The 24620-nt window shown below is 52.4% G+C and overlaps 1 protein-coding gene across 2 annotated transcripts; it reads right to left on the bottom strand.

Annotated features, from left to right (window-relative positions):
- Positions 1-23848, bottom strand: RHPN1 (rhophilin Rho GTPase binding protein 1). Of its 2 annotated transcripts, none has more exons than XM_068672783.1 (15): positions 23626-23848; positions 17219-17337; positions 13410-13538; positions 11500-11575; positions 11022-11099; positions 9739-9863; positions 9295-9461; positions 8621-8808; positions 8341-8497; positions 7315-7434; positions 5243-5437; positions 5003-5079; positions 3640-3786; positions 2552-2710; positions 1-2227 (listed from the first exon to the last, which is right to left on the bottom strand). In XM_068672783.1, exons 1-15 carry the CDS (start codon positions 23725-23727, stop codon positions 2033-2035), a joined length of 2034 nt encoding a protein of 677 aa, XP_068528884.1. In that variant the 5' UTR covers positions 23728-23848; the 3' UTR covers positions 1-2032. The 2 variants fall into 2 exon arrangements, with proteins under 2 accessions (XP_068528884.1, XP_068528885.1); XM_068672784.1 differs by having other exon boundaries at positions 17219-17334; positions 23626-23847.
- Positions 23849-24620: the final 772 nt, after the last annotated feature.

Below are 24620 nucleotides of genomic sequence, written 5' to 3'. Positions count from 1 at the left end.
TGTTTTCAAAGCAGTGCTTTTTAATCCATAAAAGGTGAGAGTCCACGTACAAATTAAAAACCAAAACACGGGTGTTAGGAAAAATATCCAGCTGGCACGAAACGCAACCCCTCCGGCAACGCCGACGGAAGGGTCGGGTGATGCAGGAGGACCCGCGATGCCCGCAGCCGCCGCGTGTGCACGCTTATTTTTTAAATAAATACACCTCTAGCTCCAAGACGTTTAGGATCAGTGGATGTGTTCATGGCAAGCCCCTTGCCTGGGAGTCTCACCGCCCCGCGCCGAGCAGCTGGCAAGATTAGGCAGAAAATCTGACTGCAGCAGATGGCCTCGCGGTGGCAGCCAGAGCCGTAATCCTGTCTGACGGCGTCTAGGTCTCGCATCGTGCAAGCGGAGAGGCTTCTCGGCAAGGAAGGCAGAGCTAGAAGCCCTCCTCCAGTTCTCCCGAAATAAAACCGGGGCCAAAAGCTTGGCACGTGGGCACCAGGCCACCAAGAAGTGGAGGTGCGACCCCGAGCCGTGTCCTGCTGCCAGCCCGAAGGCAGCCACGTGCTCGGCTCATTTCATTAAGCTCCCGCTACAAATTTGTCACGACTTAAAAAGTACAAAAATACAATTGCATCTCTGAAGGGTATTTTATACCTAACCAAGATCATCCAAGCACTCAAGACCAGACAGCTCTTTAGCTTTCAGAAAAATAATGCACAAGGCAGAAATGGGATTGAGAAAATTTTGCCAATCTATCTCGTGCGTATTCGGAGTCTCCCTGCATTTCCAGTACAATTACCAAGATGCATGTATCCATCAGGCCAGCTCTGGTACGAATGCTGACAGCACAGTGTTAGGGTATTAGCAACGTGTGCAAGATCCAATACTAGCACAAATTTAGTAGTTTAATAATCTGGAGGAGCTATCTTCCTGGAATTTTAATCTCATACCAAGTAAGAAACAAGGCTCTTAGCTATTAATCTACTCACATATTTAGGGCAATCCACCTCTACTGATTAAAAAAGCGAGACAACAAATGCACGTTAAGTCTTTCCCTTTTCTTCCAAAGAAGCAGGCTGTGCAGCCAGGCTGCGTTTGCTGGTCAAACCTGGGTGCCAATTAAAAAAAAAACCTGCACAGGAGCCCTAATTCCACACAGCACAAGCCTGTGCTCGTGTTTCTTCTCTCTGAGCTCGCTTAGATGTGACCAAACATATGCTATTTGCAAAACTCATGGGAACATGCAGCCCACGAGCTGCCTCCTTGCTGATGACGACGGAGGATCTGACACGCTGCCACCTGGTGATGGGGACATGTCGACCCCATCCTAGCTTTAACAGCTTGCTAGGACACCCCTAAGCAGTGTCACGGCAAGGATGCACAGCTCGGTGCTGCCAAACCACCCGGGCAGATCTGTCCCAGACCCTGTGACATTGTGCCCAAGATAAACACTCCCTAAAACTGGGAATTCAAATGTGATCTCCACGTGCAGCCTGCCCCGATGGGCTTTGTCAACCAGGGGCTTGCAAAACTGAAACCCTCTCCACCTTCCTCCAACGGTGCCGCCGGGCAGGAACTCCTGAACGACTTGGCTCTGCCAGCAGCGTGCTGCCTTCCACCTTGCAGAGAAAGCCTACGAGACACGCTAGAAAAGGTTACAGCTTTTGCTTTAATAGCTGGGCTTGGTTGGGCTGCTCCTCGCACCGAGCAGACGACACAAACCAGCCCCTGCTTTATACCGAAGCACAGCTCCCCCACCCCTTAAAAGAAGAAATAATAATAATAAACCAGTGTTTCCCCCCTCCCCCGTTGTTTAGCAGAGGACTGTTTTTTAACACAGGAGATGGAGGAGTCCGGCCATCAGCAGCGCCAGGGGCTGTGCATCACTCGCCTCCTCGGAGAGGGTCCGACCAGCGGCGCATCCCCGGGGGGGGTCCTGGCATCCTCCAGGGGTGCTCCATGCAGCCACGACGCCAGCGCAGCCCGGATCGACAGGCAGCCAAGCCCCCGAGCTGGTGGGACACAACCTAGCCCGGCAGGCACCTCAGTACATGGCCTCGTTGTCTCCCACGGCGGTGAAGGGGACGCTGTAAGTGCTGTTCTTGCTCCGCTTGCTTTTCTTGTTCCAGATCAGCAGCGTGCTGGCGCTCTTGCTGTTCATCAGGCTCTTCCGGCTGTTCTCCTTGTTGCTTTTCAGCAGCCCGCTGCCCGAGGACATCGCCGCAGCCTTCTTCTCCGCCTGTTTGGGGAGCAGAGAGCGGCGTGAAGCTAAGGCAGCACCAAGCTGGGGGTGCAAACGTTGATGGCTTGGCCTCAGCCCTGCCCCAGGACACTGGGAAACCTCTGTCCCCTGCAGGGCAGCTTGCTTTGGTGCCTAGCTCGAGGCTAAGATTGAAACAACAAAGCTGGCCATCCCTGCAAGCTGTTGCCTGCTTTATATTTCCTAAGCCAGCTGCAAATGAACTTGCTTTGGAGAGGGAGCAGAGCCTGGTTTATGCAGCCCATCTCTCCCTCCAGAGCTACAGTTTTCCCCCCCCAAAAAAAGGCTTGGGACTTGACTTACAGCTCTCGGCCCCTCCGAGCCCTGCAGGGTTATCACGCCGATCTCCACACCCTCCTCGCCAGTGCTCTTCAGCAGCTGCACCACCTCGGCGTGCTTGGACCACTTGCAGTCCTTGCCGTTCACCGAGATGATGTAGTCGCCCTCCTTCAGCCCGGCTTCCTGCAGGGGGAAAAAAAAAAGAGGGTGCACTCGTTTTTGCTCACAGAGGCTGCATGAGGTCTGCTCGCTTTCCTACCCACCCCAGCAGGTCCCAATCCTGCAGAGACACGAGCTGTGGGGAGGGCTGGGGTCTGCCCTCAGCCGACAGCCAAAGCCTCATCACCCTAATGATCTTACAGCTGCTTTGCTGCAGGGGGAATGCTCGCAGGCTAAGGATTTCTTTTGCAGCTGCCAGGCTCGACATCCAGCACGCAATAAACTGCCAACCCTGCGACAAGAGCACATCTGACTCTGACTCACCGACAGGAGTTCAAGGCTACAGGTCTCCAGAAAACAAAAATCAGCACCTGCAAGCCTTGGGAAAACGGAGCAGGCTTAGCAAGGTCTTACGCACCAGTTCCACCATCAGGAAAGAACAAGGCTCTGGATATGCTTAAAGCAAAGCTGGGGACTGTCAGGATATTACAGCCAGGAGCAACCCCAAGCCAGGACACGCTGGTGCAGCTGGAGGTTTAGGAACTTGTCCCTGTAGCCACCTTTTGGTGTCTATCCAGAGTGCAATCCCACCCCAGCTCAGCGCAACGAGCATTAGCAGCCTGGGGGGCACACCGTGAGCTCAGATCTTCTTTAAGAAGCTTTGAGGCTCCCCAAAAGGGACGTGATCCTGCTGCTAAGGAGCCTGTTGTTATGGAGATGCGGAGCTCCGGCGGCACAGTTGGTGCTGTGCAGCGATGAGAGAGTGGGGGACCACTCAGGCATCCCACCAGGATGCTCCCCTGAGCCTCTGCTGGAAAACAAAGCCACTCCTGATACATCAGAGAGTGAGTTTTCGAGGAGATCATCCGTGTTCCGGGCTTGCCATCTCGTTCCATTCAACGTCACGACCCCAAATGGGGGGTCCCCACCTCCAGCAGCCCCCTGGTACTCACAGCAGCACAGCCCCCCGGGATGACGCCGGCGATGAGGACGGGGGAGTCTCCCCGCAGCGTGAACCCGAAGCCGTTCTCTCCTCTCCTCAGGTGGACTCTCCGCACCGGGTACCACTTGTTTTTGGCTGAGAAAACCGAGAGGGGCCCCTGGGGGCAAAGCAGAAACAAGGAAAGCACCTTTCGGTGCAAGAGCAACGCCCTGGGGACACGCAGCCTTTGCTGGCAAGGGGGCAGAGCACGTAAGCCTGGCTTCTGCTTTTCTTTGAGGATGAAGTTTTGAGTCTGCACGGTGTTTTAATCCTCCTGTGTATCAAAACCACCAGATTTGTGCATATTAAAGTGAGAAGGGTGAAGAGTGCTCATCAGAGGGTGGCTTTGTGAGCAGCACCACAGACTTGTGTAGGTTGGAAAGGATCTGGGGAGGTCCTGCCCCAACCCTTCAGCCAGTTTGGGTCAGGACATCCTCCCTGCAAGGCAGGAGGAGGGGATCTCACCAAGGTCAAGGAGCCAGAATCGTTTTAGACATCACAGTCCCAGAGCAAATAAAACAGAAAGCTACGGTGCAGAGCAGGACCCTTAATTCTCCCCTTACGGAAATAAAATTTATCACCAAATTTGGGATGGAGGGGTGAGGTTTTCACCCCAGCCTGGCTCTGGGAGATGCAGCAGGGTGCAAAGCATTGGGATGGGTCACTTCTTTGGGGTCAGACCACTCCAAAAGCCTTTCCTGTTCTTTCAGGAGCGGGATATACCCCCCTGCCCTCTGCTCAGGTCATCCAAGAGCAGAGATCCTGATTACATCCCAACCAGCCCAGCCTCTCCCCAGGGTATTTTGTGTCCTTGGGGCATCTGAGGGACAGGGACGGCAGAGCCACAGCAGCCCCAAAGCTCAACCCTGCTCCCAAGGACCCTATAAACCCTATGAAGGGAGATAAAGACCCCATGGGATTCTCCCAGTGCTTCCCAGCTGGTGCTGGTCACATACCTAAGACAGAACAGTGTTTTCCCCAAGAGTAACTCTATCCTCAACCTGCTCTCCTCCCAAAAAAGCTTCCACTGAATGGTCCCTTCGGTCCTTCTTGGACCAAAGCCCACCCAAAGTGCCCGTGCACCGGAGGAGCTTCACATCACAGCACAAGGAAGACTTTTGGGGAACGTAACGAGTCTTGACCCATTTAGTCCTGCATAGACAGATCCGTGCCCTTCTACCCTTCCTCCTGCCTGGGTCCTGTGCGCAAGGAGACGTCTTGTCCTGCTCGGAGAGCAGCTGCACGGGGAGGAAAGGGAGCAGGAAAGCAGGGCATGCAGGGGAGGAGGTGACAGCTGGTCCCACGGGGCCACCCAGTCCTGCAGCTGTACGTACCAGCCTGTGGAAGAGGTCGGTCACCTTCACCTGGGAGAAGTTGGGGGGTTTGATCTCTGGCTTCTGATGCGTTTTGGCTAGCGGTAAGGAGAGAAGAGCACAAACACCCCGTCAGGCAGGAGCAAAGCGGCAGCTGCTGCCTCCGCATCCCGCACCCCGAGCAGGGCTGGGGCAAGCCATAAAACCCCGCAGTCCCCACTCCCACCAGCAAGAAAAAAAAATAAAAAATAAAATACTTACGGAGAATATCCGGAGCGTCCCCAGTTTCAAAGAAGTCCTCCTCGTGGTCAATTTCAGAGTATTTGCTCAGAGAGCGCTTGTGGGCGAAGGAGAGGACCTCCTGGAGGATGTCCATCTTCCGCAGGATCTTGCACAAGCCGTGGATCCTCATGGCCTCCTCGTGCTTCATGATGGCTTTCTTCAGGTGAGCTTTGCCTGCGGGGAAGCGGAGATGGATGCAGAAGCCAGAGGACCGGCGGCGCTCTCGCTCGCTTGCTCGGCTGCCCACGGATGAAGGCAGCCGTGACTCAGGGACGGCCCCGTCACGTTTGCAGCCTGCCAACGGGCTCGAAATGGGGTAGGTCCCAGCCGTCAGCTCGAGCCCCCCGAAGGAGAGCCGGGAAGGGACCTTGAAGGGTGACCTACTTCGCTCCCCCGGCGCCGGAGATGGGGCTGGCAGATGTTCCCAAAAAAAAAAAACTCCGGTGAAGGAGCGAGAGGGAGGCTGGCACCGGGCTCCGCCGCCCCCTATCCGAAGTTCCTCCTATCGCTTAACCTAAATCTCCACAAATTAACTTCTCTCCATCACCCTACATCCCCCGGGGGTACAAAGGACAATCGAGCCCCGTCCTCCTGGTGACAGCGTTTTAGCTTCGGGAGGATGATCTGCTGCAGCTCCCTCTTTTCTAGGCTAAGCACATGCGGGTCCTTTCCACCCTCTCCGGTGCCCTCTTCTCACTTTCTTCCTCTCCACCAGCCTTCAAGGTGTTTCCACCCTCGTGAAAATGAATCGTGAAGAGAGAGCAGCCAAAAAGCAACCAGAATCGACTGAAATCCCAAATAAACGACCTACGAATATCCTACAAACATCCCCTTTGCGAGAGACTGAGATGAAGGCGCCCGTCCCCAACGCTTCTAAATGCTAGAGAAAAGGATAAATATATTTAGATAGATGGATGTATCATCGAAACACGTGTGCCTGTAGCATTTCCAGATTTAGGACACACGGTGGCAACATAAGGCAGGGAAAACGATGCTGTTTGCTTCAGAGCCGTGGGGACCAGAGCCCACCAGGCTGCTTTGTGCAAGATGTCGCAATCGAGGGAACGTTTCGAGGCTGGATGAAAAACAGGGAGAGGAAAGAGACTCTCCCCCAAAATAATCTCATCTCACGCATCAATCGTATTCTATCCGAGCACCCCCAGCCGGCCCCACTCGTGGGCAAGAAAACGCCACGGCAAGGAGGTTTTAATGGCTTATCGCTACCTGCTGCTAATTGCACTGATAATGAAGAGATAAGATAATAAGAGATTAGCGAAATACAGACGTTGTGCAAGCTGCTGGCTCCAGTTTATTGGCGACGGTGGAATAAAGCATGGTGTTATAAAACTATAAGGCAAGGGAAGGGGAAAAAATATCCTTCTATGGACATGATTTAATGCCGCGAGGTTCTCCCCTTCCTCCAGATTCAAAGCAGAGCTGAGCCTGGTACCTGCACGTTTGTTTTTTTCACAAGCTGAATGGAGATGTTTGGGAAAAAAAACCCGAGAGGCAGCTTGTGGAGGAGGCAAGCAGAAGCTGACACCCCAGAAGCAGGGCACTGAGCTCGCTCTCGCTCCTGCCTCTTCGGGAGGGCTGCTAAAACACGACTTCAGCTGAATAAGCAATGCTCTGTCTCTTCCCCGAAGCTGAAAATCCGCGTGGGAGGAAGCTCTCGTCTCCCAAGCCTTTTGATGCAGCTAAAAAAACCACCCCCAGCCGTCACTGCTTCTCCTCGTCAAGTCAAGGCAGCTGCAAGCCCAAGCCGGGCTCCTTCCCAACAGATTTCTCTGTGCTGGGTGATGTTACCTGGCTCGGGATACCTCGGTGCCCGGGGTTTTACTGTCACATTTGGCCAGATGGGTCAACACGAGCACCGTGATGCTTTCTTGCCTCCCCAGGAGAGGCTCTTTTCAAAGAAAACCCAATAAAAGTTGTCTTTGCATAGAGAAATCCCCCAAAAGCTCGTGGTGCCTCTACAAATCCCGTTCCTACAGGGATTCAGGGTTTCATCACCCAGAAGTGGGTTTTGCCCCAGGGATGGATGCACTTACCCAGCTTCCTTCTCTCCTCGGGATCCTGCAGAAGGACACGGAGCGACGGCCCCTCTGGCATGGTGATGTGGAACTGGATAAAAGCCTTCTCGTGCTCTGGCAACTCAGCATCGGATGCCGCTGGGAAAAACAAAGAGGAAGGGGACAGAGGGAAAAGTCAGGGCATTCAAAGAGCTTCAAAATTTCAGGGGAGACACCTGCCCCATCCCTTGGACCCACCACTACCTTCTGCCACTTCTGTCTCCATCCCCAGGGTGTCCCACCCTCTCCCATCTCTCCCCCAGCAGCTCTTCTCGCTCAACCCTGCTTCTGCAACGCACAAGCCTCAGTGGTTTTGAGCCCTGCACCCCTTCCCAGAGAGGAAGAGAGCCAAAAAGATGAACTTACCTTAGAAAATGACCTCGAGGAGCCCTCCAGCCTGCTGGAGGTGGCTCGACACCGCAGGTCCCTGCGTGCATCAGCTGCCCGCCCCCAAACCCTCAGCCTGACCCAAAATCGCTCGTAGGGGCGGTGGTGGCAGAGCAGATGGAGATTATGGGTCGCATCCTGCTCCAGCTGGCTCCCCGGAGCCACGTCACCCAGCTCGGGTACAGGCAGGCTGCACACAGACACCCAGGGCAGCCAGCCACAAGCTGGCAATTAAATGTGAGCAGCTCAGCAGTTTCCTGGTTTGGTGGGAGCTTATTTTTATGTTTTTGAAGCCCCTGGCTGGCCTACCACCCGGACCAGGTGGCTCTGGAGGCTGCCTGGCTGTGGACACCCACCCAGCCCCGAAGGGGACAGCGGGTGACATCCCTGCAGCACCTTTTTGTTGGCTTTTTTGGTAGGACTTTGCAAGCAACATGCAAGCCAGAAGGAGAAATATGGGGGACAGCTGCCCTGCGCATGAATCACTGCATCAGTCGGCGTGATCAGCAGCTCAGAGCATCCCAAAAACTCTAGGTTTGGCATGCTGGTATTCTACAGAAGCCTTTTTTCCCCTCTTTTTCCCAGTGCCAGGCTGCTACGAGAAGACACAGCACTCACCGGGGCAGTCGCAGAGAGCAGTGGCAGAGAAGTAGTGGGAGAGGGCCTTGAAATGCTCCGACTTGACCTGGACCATGGTGGTCCAAGAGAAGGGCACGTAATCCTTCACGTGGGCCTGGGTCATGGTCTGGTGCACCAGCGAGTAGGCGTCTTCCACCTGCAGGAATCAAAACCCAAAAGTTGATGACCCAAGGGTTAGAATCCAGCTCGCCTGTTGGGTGGCAGTGACAGCAGGTTGTCACCCTTGGGCTTTTTAAAGGGTTTTATGGGGTGCCCTTACCCTGGCTGCCTCTTGGGCGAGCTGCAACCACGTCAGGAAGTCTTTCTGGGCACGCAGCAAGGTCACCTTCTCGAAGACGCACTCCTGGACCTGGGCGAGCATCAGCTGCACCAGCATGGTGAGGGAAGCCGCGCTCATGTCCAGGCTGGGAGCGTTGGAGAAGTTTTCCTTCAAGTAGTTAAAGGCACCTGCGCAAGGGGAGAAGCTGCTGGGAGCTCTCGGGCTTGCAAGCCAGGAGGGTTTGGAGCATGAAGGTTTCTCTATGAGCAACGGCACGGGTTGCTCAGAGGGGTTGTGGAGTCTCAAATCCCTGGAGATCTTCCAAAAGCCACCAGGACGTGGTGGTGGGCACCCTGCTGGAGGTGGCCTTGATCCAGACGGACCCAGAGGTCCCTTCCCACTTTGACCAGGAGAAAAGCCATGAAGATGCTCCCTGAGCTCAAACCTCTCACTATAACTGGCAATGCTATCCCGGGGAAAAAAAACTCCAAGGGGTGCTACCTTGCCATCTAACCCACCCTTGGACCTGCAGCTTTTCCCCTCCAAAGCCCCAAACGCAGTCCCTTGGAGACTCCCCCATCCCTCTTTGCCCAACAGCTCCACTTCTTGACGTTATTCCTGCCCCAGGGAAACGTCAGCTCCACCAAGGGGTAAGGGGAGGGGAATCCACGTACCGGCCGCCTTCTGGAAGGCATCGATAGCCTGGTTGAGCCCCGGCAGGGTGGCACGGTCCTGCCGTGCCCCGATCTGGGTGTGTAGGGCTCCGATGTTGAAGAGGACGCTGCCCTTCTCGAAGGCCAGCGCCCGCTGGTGGGACGGGACCCCCGTCAGGGAGTCGTACCTGGGGAAGGGAAGAGTCAACACGGGGACGAGGGCATCACGGCCATCCCAACACCGCTCCCGCTCGAGGACGAGCTTTCCAGCCCTGCCTCCTTCAACACATCCACCCAAGGCAACGTCTTCGAGCCAAAAGCAAGAGGGAAACCCAGCTCTTCACGTTGCTGAAGGAATTTCCCCAAAACGAAGACCCCGGCACGGTGGGGAGGGAGCCTGGCCGCGCTTCCCTCCCTGCTCACCCTCCCCGTTTTTTGGGGCTGGATGGGAAAAGCTGCACCAACCAGTGGAAGAAGACCCCCAGGCTTTTGCTGGGGGGGAAGAAGCGGCTGTCGAGGAAGTAGAGCTGGTTGTAATATTCCATGAGGAGCTCGAGCCCGGCCTCGTTGCGGCTGGGGGTGCGCATCGCCTGCGGGGACAGGAGAGGAGGAAGAGACACGTCAGGAGGGGAGAGAGGAGAAGAGGAGGGAAAGATGAGATTTAGGGAGCTGGACATGCTGGGAAACCCTACGAGCTACAGCCCAGGTGGGAAAAACCTGACCCAAAGGGGTGCAGGATTGTAGGGGATGGGGGAACAGCCTGGAGCTGAGCCCGGCCGGACCCCCCTAACACAAGCAGGCAAGGAATGGGATTCTATGGGATTGTGGGATTGTAATGCTGAAAAAGAAGCCCTTTTTCTGTAGCTTCCCTGCTTTTTGGCAGGTTGAAAGGGGACAGCCTGACTGCTGGCATGGGAAAGGCTTTGGGGACACCAGGTTGGGGCACCCAGACCGGAGCCAGCAGCCCGGGAGCAGGGCACGATTCAGCCGTGCTCACCTAAACCGAGCTGGGATTTGCCTTTTTTTTTTTTTTTAGGATAGAAATTCATGCAAAGCCTGATGGAATTAACACGAGGGAAGAAAGACGATTTCTGTTCAGAACAGGAAAGCCTTTGGGCTTTTGACTCGACACGGGGAGGAGTGCCAGAGCTCTCCTCGTTTCAGTCACGAGCCTTTTTCCCAGCTCGTGCCTTTCCAGGGCACCCCTCCCGCGGCCCAGCGAGCAGGATTGGGACCTTCACAAAGCCTGGGAAAGCTTTTCCTTTCCGCTCTTAAGATCAAAGCCGCACGGCAAGGCAAAACCGAGGTTACTTCGGAGAGCTGCTTTGTAGGAGAGGATAAAGTTCACCTTTACCGGATTGCTCTACATTTCCTCTTCTCCAAGCGCTACGCTGCGTGTTAGCTGGAGAGAGAGCAGTCATTTAGCCTCGCCAGGGGTGAACTATTCATCAAACATTAATAATGGATGGCATTTGTATTTTTATTGCCGGTCGTTCTAGGTTATCAGGTCATTAAAGGACTCACTCACCGGGACCATGAACAATTACTGAAACATCTGTACTATTTTGCAATCTATGAACCGAAGCCGGGGTGCTCAGTGCATGCTGCAGGCTTCCAGTACCCCCGAGACACAAGGACAAGCGTGCAGTTTGGAGGGAGCACGAGGGGACCCGGAGCAAAGCACGGCACCTCCAACGAGCATTTCTCAGCAAGCCAAAGCAAGACTCGGCACGCCCAGGGCCACCGACCTGCCGCAGCTCCATGAACTCTTTGATTTCCTTTTCAAACAAGGTCCCCTCCTCTCCGTAGTGCTCGCTGATGAAATCCTGGATGGGGAAAGAAAATCCTGAATCGATCTTGAAAACGGATATTCGAGATTTAAAGGGTGACTTCTGGTAATTCTGTCTAAGTGACTTGCCAGCTCTCCCTGCAAGAAAATCTCCAGCGCAGAAAGGGATCTCCTCTCCACCCAGCTCCTGCTCTCTACCCCAGGAAAAACACATTGATTTGTCCATTGCTCCAGACCCTGTAACCCTTTTTCCACTCTTTTCAGTCCACCTCATCCCCCTATGTATGGAACCGTTCCAAAAAGGGAAATGTTTGCAGCTGCTGCAGCATCTCCTCTACAGCTCCCCATCATGCCCACGTGCAGAAACCTCTCCGAAGGGCGAATCTGCTTCCCTCCATCAGCCTTCACCGCCTTGCATGCGCCAAAGTGATGCTCACCTCCAGCGGCAGCAGCAAATCCAGCTCCTTCGTCTCCTTCAGGCCCAAGGGAATCATCGGGACGCTGATGGACTCACTGGAAGAAGACAACAACCTCTTTGGTGGCTGGTTTTTTGAAGGGCAAAACTGGAAGAGAACCCAATTCTGCACGGCAGCAGGACGCGCTTCGCGCTGAAAAAGCATGCCAATAACCCCAAATCTACCATATTTATGTTTTATTTTCTACCAGAGCAATCAAATTGGCTGCCGTGACGCAGCTGCTTTCATTAACAGCCCTTGGGAAACGGGTGTGATGCGAGCACAGGTCACGGATTTCATGAGCTCCTACGTGCTAATCTGGGCTCTGTCGCTGATAAGGACTGGCTCGGGGAGCGCAGCTCCGCCTGATACTGAAATTTGCTATTAAAAGCAGCCACCTAATAATAGCTCTTATCGGGCAGACAGGTCGATACTGTAAAACACTGAAGATTAGGACGACATTGGTAACACCCAGCTGGGAGGGGTTTGTGTGCCACCACTAAAAACGGGGCATTTGTGCCAAAATGAGGAAGGAATGCTACACGGTGGCAGGATGACAACCAGGAAGGGCTATCTTTTCTGGGATTTAGCTGATATTTTGAATTTTGATGCCAAGAAGTAAAGAAATGGTCTTTGAAGGCCTCGAATGTGCAGAAAATTACAGCATTATTGATCTGCAAAGAGCCCCAAAGCTGGTGCCAACATCTGGCTGCTGTATACGGATGGGAGGTGAGAATCTTTGATGGTATCCACAGCTCACACTGGGCTCTCTAAAGGCAAGACAGGAGGCAGGTCGGGCAGGATCAGGCCCTCACCAGCCCGGGGTTTGCACAACAGGCTCATCTCGTTATCTGCAGAAACTGCACGTTAGCAGAAATGTGCATTAGCACATCACAGGCCAAGGAGGGCAAAAACTGGGGAGCAGGGCAGAGGTTGCACCCACATTCTGCTCGATTCATGCTCCCCGAACAAACAGCTTCGAGAGCTATAATTAGTGCTGAAAAGCCATTATCACTCATTCTCTAACAAGATTTCCACTCGAATCCAGTGCCCAGAGCAAACAAAGGAACTTTTTGTTTGGCCTGGGCAGGGTTTTTGGGGTTGCTGCTGGCGTTTTGTTTATAAACCACAGCAAACAAGCACGTGGAGGGCTGCAAAAGCTGAGCATCCCTGGAGTCCAAGCCCAACAATCCCACATGGCCAGCACGTTGCTGGGGAATAGGGAAACCATCCAGGGTCACATTCAGAGGCTGCAGCAAGCACCCAAGGGTGCTGGAGATGCAGGATCCTTGATCTTGCAGCAGAGCAACGCTCCCCAGGGAGGACCAGGCACTGGGCAAAGCACACGGATATACCAGGAGGAATATCCATGGCTCCACGTTGCTGCAACACCCCTGGGCTTTGCTGCCTGGGGGATTTCTGCTTTTTTAACCCCACAAATCGCTGCTGGGATTACCCGAGTCAGGCACAAGGTGGCTGGGTGAGCATTTCAAGGCAACAGCAAGGTCTAATTGCAGAAAGAGGGGGAAGAAACTCCTAACCCTGATGGGAAAAGAAATCATCCCAGGAGCAGCCAAAGTGTTAATTGCTATTAAATCCCTTGCTGGAAGACATCGTGCTCTGGGGGATGCTTAGGTCAGGTGGACGAGGTAAGGGATGATGTGTTTTTGTTTTTCCTGATCTATTTTTCCTGCTTTTCGGACATCTGCATCCAAAGGACACACCGTAAGTATCCAAACACCTCCTTTAAGGATCTTTTGGGAAAAGCTCTTGAGTTTGGTGGATGAAATGTGGATGTTCCTATGTTGAAAAACTGTTTCTGGCCAATCTGCCCCATGCCCCAGCCCTCTCCTGTCTCCTGTTCCCCGGCCACCAGGGCACGAAGCACCCACCTTTCGTTCTGGTAGACATCCATGCAGCTGTTGAGCTCCTCCAGCTCCTCCTTCAGCAGCTGCAGGTTGGAGTTGACGTAGCTCAGCTCCAAGGCAACCGTCTCCTTCACCTTGTGGTTACTGGTGGCTCTGCGGGACAACACAGCATGGATCAAACCTCCCCATAAAAAGCCTGGCTGCGTCGATAAACAGGGATAAAGTGACCCAAAGGGACGATGCCATCGCCTCTTCCCTGCCACGTGCATCCACCCAAACCACCCCAGAGGGCTGAGCCTTCACGACCAGCTATTTCCATCCATCTCTTCATGACACAGAGAAAAATTTGGGTTATTTGGGTGTTTTTTTTTTTCTTGCGGGTGCCCGTTCTCATTTCACCCAGTCCCTCCGTGAGCCCCGTCCATGCTCCCACCTCCAGCACAGCTTCAGATTTAGTTACGAGCGCTCAACGTTGGCCTCCCACACCAAATAAAATCTATGTTTTATGGTTAGACTGGGGGAAAAACTTCTTTTTTGGGTGCAAATAACCATTCTGCAAGAGCCAGGCTTGCTGTGCTCGCCCATTAGAGGCGTGGGACCTTCCCTCCCTCCCTCCTCGTGCACGCCAGGAGATGTAAACACCGAGGATTGATTTCAGCTGCAGCAAGCTGCCTGCTCCCAGCAAGCCAAACTCCCAGGCCGATTATACCCTCCTTATCAGCTCCCAAGGAAAGCAGGGAGAGATAACCCAGCGGCCACGCAGCCAGCAACGTGCAGTCGTTGGCCGAAAGGGCTGCTGGCCCTAAATCACGCCAAGCCCCCGAGGGATGCAGTAAAAACACCACGGCCAGGGCAATTTTTGTTTTGTTTTGTTTTTTTCCCCAGCTTTTCCAGAGCACGTTGCTTTTGATTTATTTTTTATTGACAGCCTCCTCCAGGGGCCTCGCCCTGACCTGGCCATATGGAGCTCTGCTGTTTTTCTTTAGGATGACGGCACTTCAGGGTCTCCTCCCTTGTACCTCCCTCGCTGGGATTCCCCAAGACCGATGGATTTTTTTATTGTTTTAAACAAACAAAGCAGAGCAGGTCCAAAGATCTCCGCAGCCACTTCCGTTTAAACATCCTCTGGCATTTCTGCAATTCTCCATACAGCATCAGCACTGCACTCCCCCCTCTTCCCCTATACATCAGCTCTGTGCCATCATTTCAGTCCTCTACGCATCCCACCTCCTCCAGGATCAAGGTGCAGTGCTGCTTTCACTACAATTTTCCTCCAAATAGTTGAATATCTTCCTATTCTTGCCCTCAGTTGGCACCAGATTTATTTTTCCCCCTTCAGTTACAGCAGCTGATTTTTGCTGACTCGCAGCCTGGTGACGCTTGCAGACACACGATGGATTTCTGAATGGTGTTTCCATTCTTGCTCTGCAGAAAAAAAAAGGACTTCCCATCCTGCAAAGCCTGATTTTACACACACCTGTGAGCTTTTCCATGGACAGCTTTGCTTGGTTCAGGTTCAGAGCAGGCAGCACAAAGCCTGGTGTTGCTTTGGGGCGCTTCTGTTTGCACTCCGCAGGCGCTGTTTGGAGCCACGCAGAGCACAGCACCTCTCCGAGAGGCAATTTTGGGAACGAGCAATTGTTTGCCAGGAGCAAACCTGTGCTGAGGGAGGCTTTGGTGCTGCCTGGAGCAGGCACTGATCTCCCTACGAGCACGCAGAGCCTCCAATCTTGCTCAACCTCAGTGCAGTCATCACCTGTTTGCTCAGCTAACACTCGACAAAGGTTTTTTGAGTTATTTGGAAGAAATGGGCTTACTGGCGACACCTTTATCTTCCCGATTGCTTTGCCGTGCCCCACTATTTGGACAAGAAAAGGGAAGGGTTTCCCCTGCCCACGCATTTACCCAGCAAACAAACCCCTCGTGCTGCTGAGCAAACACCACGTGCGTTTTTCCAGCGCGCCCTTCGTGACAGCTCTCATGAAAAGGGACCAAGAGGCTGCGCAGAACAGCTGAGGAAATTACTTTCTTTAAAGCACTGAAGGTGTTTTTTTTATTTTTTAAAGTTGGAAGTGCAGAGGCAAAGCTGCAAACACTGCGCCGGGCTGGGCACGTCACTGACCTGGTAGATATAAAGGAAATTTCTCAGTGCAACTCAGCAGCTTTTGAGTAATAACCTTTTAAAACTTCTAATCCTCCTCTTCCAGCCTTTAATTTCAGGCACAGACTTGATCTTTTCCTCCTGATTCCCCCCAAGATCCTCAACTTTTGAAAGCCAGAGCACCCCCAAACCCACCCAGCTGCAAAATAGACTGGAGGGAGGGAAGGAGGAAAGCTCATTACCACCAAAGGACACTCAAATTGCTGATCCAGCCAAAAAAAAAGGGCCCCATCAGTGCATTCTGCCTCTGCCCTGGCAGAGAACGATCCCTCCCCTCCCTGGGCAAGTAATTAAGATGGGTTTTGCATCACATTTTTGCTCGCTCCCCGGCGAGGGAGGAAGCAGAGCAGCTCTGATGCACGCTCTTGACACCAAAACCACGTTCCTGCTGAGGCAGCACATTTCCAGGGCTTTTTTATTATTATTATAACAAAGGGGAGTTGCATGGAGTGGCACACACAGGGATGTCGAGGCCTTTTTAATTAGATGAATTATTGTCCCTAACAGCCAGCCTGGCTAAAGCTGAGGGATAACAGGGCTTGAACCTCACCATCCTCCAGGGTGTCCCTGCTGTCCTAATCTGCCTAAAAAACCCCATTACTTGCACCAAGAACTTTTCTTTCAGGTACAACAGGCACAGACTGACATTAAATTATTAAAAAAAAAAAAAAGTTTTATTTTATTGCTGGGGGTGGGGAGAGAAATCAACACCAAACTTGCAAGATAAGCAGGAAAAAAAAAAAAAAGAGGATATTTTCTTGCATTAAGAAGTCTGCCCACCTTGCACTACAGGAATTTGATACATACACACACAAAAGCTATAAAAAAAGGTCACGGGCAGGTTAAAGAAATACATATAATTTTTACAGATCTCTTGTCTCCGTTATATATACAAAATAAAAACTGGGGTAGAGTATCATGGTTTCATCGTGACCGCTCTCTGGGGATGGCTCTACTGGTGCTGGACCAGTTGCAACCCAAAAGCCCTGCACAGGGACTGGTTTTTGCACCGTGGCATAAATGCATCCTCCCAGCAGGAGGGAGAGCTGCTGGGCTGTATCAATATGCAGTGACATGCCTGGGTTTTCAGACAGATTCTGCTCAGGAGAAATTACTGAAACACTTTTGTGTTATTTTTTTTTTTTAAATGAAGCTGGATTTGACCCACTTTCTGGGGGTATCATGCAGGATGCCTGCACTCAGAGCTCAATCCCAGTCCAACATCTGTCCCTTTTCTTGTATCCACTCGCATCCTGCCTTGTAACAGGCTTCCAGGGCTTTAAATCCCCACTTTTCATTAAGCATCAGCACCACGTGGAGCAGAGGGCAGGCGTTTCCAGGGTGAGTGCTGCAAAGCCTGAGCAAACCCCAAGCAGGGTACGGCCACAGAAAGCCTCCCCAGGGCAGAAAGCAGCCGTTCAGGGACTGATCCATGCTTGCAGACAGGTTTAAAGAAAAAAAACTTGTCCAAAAAGCCTTGCACTTGCCTCACAGGGGGGAAAACAAGCAGCTGATAATCCAAAAACATCCCTCGGAGCAAGCAGCCTGCAGGTGCTTCCTGGACATGCCACGGGTCACGGCAGTGAGACAGACACGGATAAAACAGCCAAAAGCTTTCCCCTGCATGGGGAAGGATATATCCCAGGGCCGGAGGGATGCTCTGGGGACTCACCTGAAGAGGTTTTCTGCCCCGGCACGCATCCTCATCTCCTTGTTGATCTGCTGGTTGATCCGAGCCCGGCGGTGCTGCAGTTTGCTGCGCTGGGTCTGGGCGAAGGGGTCGCAGCCCTGCTAGGAAAAAGGGACAGGTTCTCACCACGGCATCGTGGCAGCTGTTCCCATCCCACCTCCATCTCCTGACGTCCCCCAGATCCCCCTCACCAGCCCTGCCGCACGCAGAGGCTTTGGGGTGGGGGCAGATCTTCAACAGAAAAAAAATAAATCAGATTTAATCTGATCATCATTGCTACACCTGGGGCCAGGCAGCAGAGCCACTCGAAAAATATTTTATTATCTAATAAAACCTGTTGCTTACAGCGTATTTTTTTCTCCCCTGAAGTTATTCAAAGGGTTCAAGTGCAGCAGGGAAGGGATAAAGGAACGAAGCAGCTCCTCGCCAGGGTCTGGCCGTGTGGACACGACCCAGGAGTGAAACCAGATGTCATGGGGGGGGGGCAGACGAGCCAAAATACCCCTGGAGCTCACAAACAGACGTGACGCCGTGTCTGCCAGAGCTCCCATCTCCCGCTGGCTGCAGGGGATGGAGTGGAAGCGAGTCAAAAGTTCACAGGCCGGAGACACGAGCTGCAGAAAGCAGGGAATTAATCCCACCCCCGCCTCCTTCCTCGGGCTTTCCTCAGACGTTTTCATCTCCGCAGACGGCAGCATCCCCGTGCACTAAAAGAAATCACTCAAAGCCACTACTTCACCCCCTTAATTTAGGAAAACCTCCCTTTGCTGTCGTCTTATGTGCTTTACCTGCACCGCCACTGCTGGTGGACCCCTTGTCCCTACATTAGGAGGGGATTTTGCCACCCTAGGGACTCAGAAGAGCCCAAACAGTACCTGCCCAAAGCTCTCCGATAATTTTTTCCACGTTGCCAAAATCTTGGAGAGCATCCCCAGGTCTCACCCCTTCCTCCAGGATGGGTTGCAGCAGTGTTTAATCCAGCAAGCCAGGATGATGCTTGCTGGCACCTCCAAAAAAAACACTAACAAAAAACCCTGGGTAACACTAACCCATTTCCAAATATTTATTCAAATGATTTTTCTGGGATGCTTTATCTGAATTATTTCTCTGGGATGCCAAAAAGGCAAGAAAGAGGGGGAACAGCGCAAGGGCAGCTTTGACTGGTATGCAGGGAACGAAAAAATTTTGCGTTTTTATGGATTTCAGCTTTCTGGGCACTCGTTTCTCATATCTGACATCCAGTAACAGGTGCCCAGTTTGAAAAGGGCCTGGGATTAACATCGCCTCTTTCATTTAGGTGAAAGATTTGAGCTCCTAATTGATACATCGGAGACCGAGCAATCGGAGCCGCTCCATCTGGTCTGTAAATCTGCAGGCTCAGTGCTTTAATCCACGAATTTGTGCAAGTTAAAGGGCTGGGACGAGAGCACGAAGCCACGATTATTCTGCAAAAGCAATTACAGGGGATGTTAAACGGAAACAGCTGCACAAATCCCAGGTCCGAGATGCTCAGGAGCAAGCACAAGAGGTTGCCCTGAAAGTGCCACCTCTGGGATCTCCCCAGGGAAAATTCTCTCACCCATCCTACAAATAAAAAGCAAAAACTTCTTAAATCTAAGATGTTCTGGGGGAAAAGAGGAGCGAGGACTACGTGAATTACACGATAGCCAGAGGAACTGTGGCTGAAAAAAAGATGGAAGAAGCACTAGGAGCATCCAAAAGCCTCGCAGGAGGGCCGAAAATGCCTTGGCTGGAGGCAAAATGAGAAGAAATTAGGAAAAAACAAGAAGTGAGATGAAGCTGATGAACGAGACCTTTCTCAGGCATGCAGACACAGCAGCAAGCCCTGATAATCACCGATCATTTTGGGCTTTTCCACCCAGGAACAAAGCAGCTCTCCAGGAACTCTCGCAAGCCCTGATGTGGCCGGGCAGCGAACACGCTCCGACGGCAACCGGGACATTTTGGGATTTGCCCAGACTTCTCCCTGAGCTGTTTGTACAGCCACGAGTTTTTTTTTTTCCACCTGAACAACATCTCCTCAATCAGATTTAGCGATTTGGTTATTGGTGCCGATCCAGGCTCCTCTCCAACTGCAGAAAGGCACAGGAGAGGCAGGCACCGGAGCTCCTAAATAAGTCAGGATGGATTTAAGAATGCCTTACGTAAAAGGGAATACAAAGAGGAAACCCAAAACCCCACTGTTAAGTCATAAAAAGGATTTTCCTCACTTTGCACAAGCTCTTGGGATCAACCCTTTAAAGGTCAGAGGAAAGATTGGGTGTTTCAATCATCCTCTTGGGTGCGCCCAGGGACATTGATGCCGGAGCGAAGTTGGGTGCCTGAGAAGGGGCCGGGCTCGAGGTGGGATTTCTCAGCCTTTCTTGGTTAAAGCTTTAAATTTGGGAAAGAAAAAAAAACAGGGGGAAATTTATTTCCAACGAGGGGAAAGAAATAAATCACAGAGAGCAGCAGAGTGCAGGGCTCGTTGCGAAAGCCCTGACGGCGAGCGAGGTGCGTGCCGCTGAATTACCCATGCCGGGTCCCGCTCCAAAGATCACCGCCCACGACAACGCAGGATTATAGGCAGAATTACGGCAATAAAAATAAGCAAGGGCATTTTATGCCTCGAATTCACCCGCCAAATAACTTCACGTTCAGCCTTCAGCATGCAAAGATGGCAGGGAGCACTCAACCCACCGTGGAGGCAAAGATAAAACTCCCCCCAGCGAGATGTCAAAAGTTTTTGGGAACATTTAGGGGTAAAGGAGCCAGCAGCTTCTCCTTTCAGCTCAAGAGCACCCTTACGGGGTGTTAAATAGGGTAATTACGCGGTTAGTCCTGAGGGAAAGTTTGTTTGGAGGTGATCATGGGGTGCACTTTGCTCCTGGTGGCTCCAATAAATGCAGGGAGATGAAGCCTGGATGTGTCTCCTGGATGACGGGGCACACCTAGAGCTTTGTTTCGTGACCCGGGTGCAAAAACAGGGTTATTGCCTCCCAGCTTCGTCCTGGACAGTGACAGGCAACGCCAAGCACTTGTGGAAAGAGGTGGAGGCCAGCAGGTCCAAAGAACAAAGGCGTGTGCTAAGGGATTAATTTCTCTTTCATTTCGGGTAGAAGAATGGGAGCTCCGTAGCTGGAAGTGACTGGGGAAGAGCAAAAAGAGCACATGAAGGGATCAAAGGACGCTGTCAGAAAGAAAAACACAGCCCTAGGAGGTGCTGGTAATGCTACGAGCAAGAAAAAAGGACAGGCAGATCCTGCTGAATCCCCGTCCAGAGGAGCTCAGAGCAGGGTGACACAAGCCAGGCATGGATCTGTCAAAAAAAAGAAGTGGGAACGGGGTCTGTGGCCATGAGTTTAGGTTGAGCCCCAACAGGAACCGCAGCAACAGCTCCCAGGAGAGCTTGGCTGGATCACAAGGGGCTCTCCACGGACCAGAAAACAGCAGGAGAAAGCTAAAAATGTTTTAAAACGACCTCAAAAATGAGCAGCACGTCCCTGCTGCGGTCCCAGCGCTCAGAGGCAGGTAACGGGGGCTCAGATCCATCCCTTGACTGCAGGGCGATGCTTTTGGCCGGCATCTAACTCAGGATCCTGGAGCAACGGCAGGATTAGATCCTTCCACTGCTCAAACCAAGGCAGGAGATGTCAAATACCAGGAAAACAGAAAGCCCAGCCCGGCTGCAGTTAGCAAAGCGAGCCGTGATGCACAACCTGCTCCTCTACATGCCCCAAAATCTCGGCTGCCTGCAGTGTTTTCATTATCCCAGACTGCTGCACGCGTTCCTTAAAAAGCCTCACGCTTCTTTATTTTAGAAATCATCCCTCCCAGGGAGCAGTTTATGGCATTTTTCAGGGAGGAGGACAAAAAGGCACCAGGAAGGTTACTGCTCAGCCCTTCCCCAGGGGAGCAGCGGGACACGGTTTTTTGACTCGTGGCGGATGATCCGTGGTGATTTCCCCGGGATGATCCGCGGGGATTTCAATCCCTTGACCTCTCCAGCGCTGTTCTGCTCCCTCCCTGCACCAAATTCTCCTTGGGGATAAAGCTCAGAGTGTAAGTGCCAGGAACCTGGCTCTCCGTGACCCACCTTGATCTCATCGCCTCCTACTCAAAAAGCCACCCCAGGCTCTACTCCTGCATGCACCAAGAGCTGTAGGGTCAGAATTACAAGATCAGGGTCCGAATACAAGAAATAAAAAGCATTTCAGGGCCAGAACCAAGCAAGGCTCCAAAATCTCACCCTGACAGGGTGACCCCATGTGAGTTATTGAGCCCTCAGCCTCAGAATTTTCTCCAGCATTTACTGACAGCAGCTCCAGCAGAGAAATAGGACAGGGACCGACCTCCATCCACTCTCAGGAGCAATATTCCCCTCTAACACAGGGGCTTGCCCCTAAAAAGGGACATTTCTGAGTAGCCCAGCAGCCACGAAGCTCGCTGGGGGAATAGGGCAAGCTCTATTTCCCTTCCAAAATAACTCTGAGCCACGCTGGTGTAAAAACCCTGCTATTTTTCTGCACTCAGAGCTGTCAGCCAGAATTATTTTTCCCCTTTGCAACCCGCGAGTTACGGATTAGGGCAGCCCAGGACAAGTGGCCAAGTGACACTGGCCTGGGGGACAGAGACAACAAACCCCACAGAACTGCTGCATGCCCTAAAAAGGGCTTTAAAATGCTCATTTTTTAGAAAAAAACATCAATAATTTCATTTTCCTGCCAGCTAAAACTCATTTCAGGAAGAATGGGCTCCTACAGGTGGGTCACTCCCCAGGTTTTTCCCCCCTTTTTCTCCCTTCTGGTCTATTTATACCCAAAAAGCCCTTATCAGGGAATTAATCTCAGCCAGCACTCGGGCCAAAAGCTGGCTTTTCTGTGGGAGACTAAAACCCCTAAAACCTTTATTGAGAATATGGTTACATCACGCGGCCTTTTAAAAAGAAAAACGAGCCGAGGATTAAAGGTTTTAAACTTAAAGTGCCCCGACCGTGGGCTAAGGGACTCAGCAAAGGGGGAAAAAAACAGGGGAAATGGGGCACCGGGTTTTTTAAAAGGTTTAATAACCACAAACCCGAGCCAAAGCTTGAATTTTTGGGAAGGTGCAGCCGTGGAGAGGCTGCCTGTGTGTCCCGGGAGCCGGGGCAGGGAGCCAGGAGGAAACAGATGTGTGAAACCACCGGCCCCACAACGCCAACCCCGGTAAAAAGACGGGCACCGCCGCGGCGCCTCCGATCCCCTAAAAGCCAGGAGAAACACGTGGGGCCACGTCCACGGCCTCCCACGCGGCCAGAACAGAAAAAAACAGCTGGAAAAAGGACGTGGTGAGGGGTTTTTTAACTAAAAATTGAGAGAAGTAATAGGAAACCCCAATAGGTCGGTGGTTTTAGGAAGAAGTGGTGTATAATGCGTGTTTTTCCCACCTTGGTAAAGCCTCGTGATGCTTTCCTGCTTCATCCTCTCCCGTTCAATCACCCAACAGATGGAAAAATTAAACGGAGGGCTCGGAGAAGGGAAATTTGGGTAAAAAAAACAGGAAAATGAGCCCTGCAAGCGGCACCTGCCAGCGGGGTAAGCGCAGCCCGGTTTAGGGTTGCAGCCTGGGGTCAGCTCGGTCCCTGCTGATGAAAAGCCACCTCTCAGCTTTTTTTTCCCCTTTTTTAACCACTTTTAAAAAAAAAGGTTGCAGAAAGGCAGCGGCTCCCCACTGAAGAACTTTGGGAAATCACCTCCTGGGATGGAGGCTCCAGTTTTGGGGCAAAATCACTGTGGGTTCATAAAACCAGCTCCCAGGGGATGGACCTAATGGGAAAGCCGTGTAAAAACTCCTAAAAAAGTGGTTTTTTGGGAGTTTTTATCACTGCTGTGCCCCCCCCCTAAAAGCCAGGGGGGTGCAAGCCCACCTGGGCACCCATGGGGTGATGGGGTCGGGGGCACCCATGGGTGGTCCCTGCTGGGTGCACCCCCTGTAACCCATTAAATATGGGGTGCTAATGGGGTCGTTTTTTGGGGGGGGCAGAGATTTTTGGGGGGTGCACCCAGCTGATGGGTGATTTTGGGGGTGGCACCCACTTGGTGAACCTGTACCCACAAGTGGGTAAAATGGGAGGGGGAAATGGGGTTAAAAACCTCAAAGCAATTCAAGGGGTGACAAATAGGGGGGGACAGATGGGGGGGACCCCAAAAAAACACAAGACCCCCCCCAAAAAAAAGAGGTTGGGGGGGGTCCATACGGACACCCCCACACACACCACACACCCACAGCGCAGACCCCAGCAGGACCCCAACCCCAAACCCCATGGGGCACCGTTCTGGGGTGGGGACCCCCCAAAAATCCTCCCCCCTCCCCAAAATCCTTCCCCCAAAATCCCCCCCCCATAACCTCACCTTCCTGGCGCTGCCGCAGCTGGGGGCTCGCAGGAGGACGAAGCCCCCGGAGCCCTCCCCAGCCCCAGAAGGGCTCCTCTCGTCGTCCTCAGGGGGCACCATTTTGGGGGGGCTCAGCCCCTGCCCCCCTCCTCCGAGGTCCCTTTTGGGGTCCCCCCCCCCTCAGCCCCGGCAGCGAGCGCGGAGCCGGGCCCCGGGAGCGGCGCGGGGCATAAGCAAGGCGGAGGGGCGGGGCGGAGAGGGCTGTTAGCCAATGGGAAAGGGGATCCGCGAAGACGGGCGTGGGGTTGGACCAATGGGAGCGCGGCGGGGTGGGAGAAGGGGGAGAACGGAGAGGGGAGGGGGGGTTGTCGCCCGTGGCAACGGTGGGGATTAGAACGCGGTGATGTCATCGGGAGGGGGCGTGGCCTGGCGGGGAAGCCACGCCCCCTCCTCCTCCACATCTGGGAGCCCCCCCCCCTCCGAAAACATCTGGATGGGGGGCACAAAAATATACGAATAATGAGAAAATAAACTAAAATAATTAAAAAATAAATATATAATTATACGAATAAAAATAACAATATATTTTATTATATTTTATATGTTATTGTTTTATATTATACGTTATATACTATATATTATATTTTTATATTATATATATATTATATATATTTATTTGTACTGTTATATTATTATTAATATTTTATCTATTAATACTTTATCTATTACTTTTATCTATTACTTTTATCTATTAATATTTTAATTGTATTTATACATTAAAAAGTATTTTTGAAAAAATAACTACAAAATATTTGAGAAATACCCCTAAAAATACCCTGAGAAATAACCCTAAGAGCCACTTTCTGGCTTTTTTTCAGGCAAATTCTGCCCTGCTCTCAACCCCCTGAGCCGTCCCGTTGAGCCCCGGTGAGGTTTGGCTTGTAGGGTTTCTCCCCAAATAGGAGCCAGGTGGAATTCTGGGGGGGAATTTCCATCCTGAAAAAGAACAAAAT

Source organism: Anas acuta, chromosome 2, assembly GCF_963932015.1.
Source record: "Anas acuta chromosome 2, bAnaAcu1.1, whole genome shotgun sequence".
Classification (NCBI taxonomy): domain Eukaryota; kingdom Metazoa; phylum Chordata; class Aves; order Anseriformes; family Anatidae; genus Anas; species Anas acuta.
Note: the sequence above shows the minus strand (reverse complement) of the source record. Positions and strands in the feature narration are given on the sequence as shown.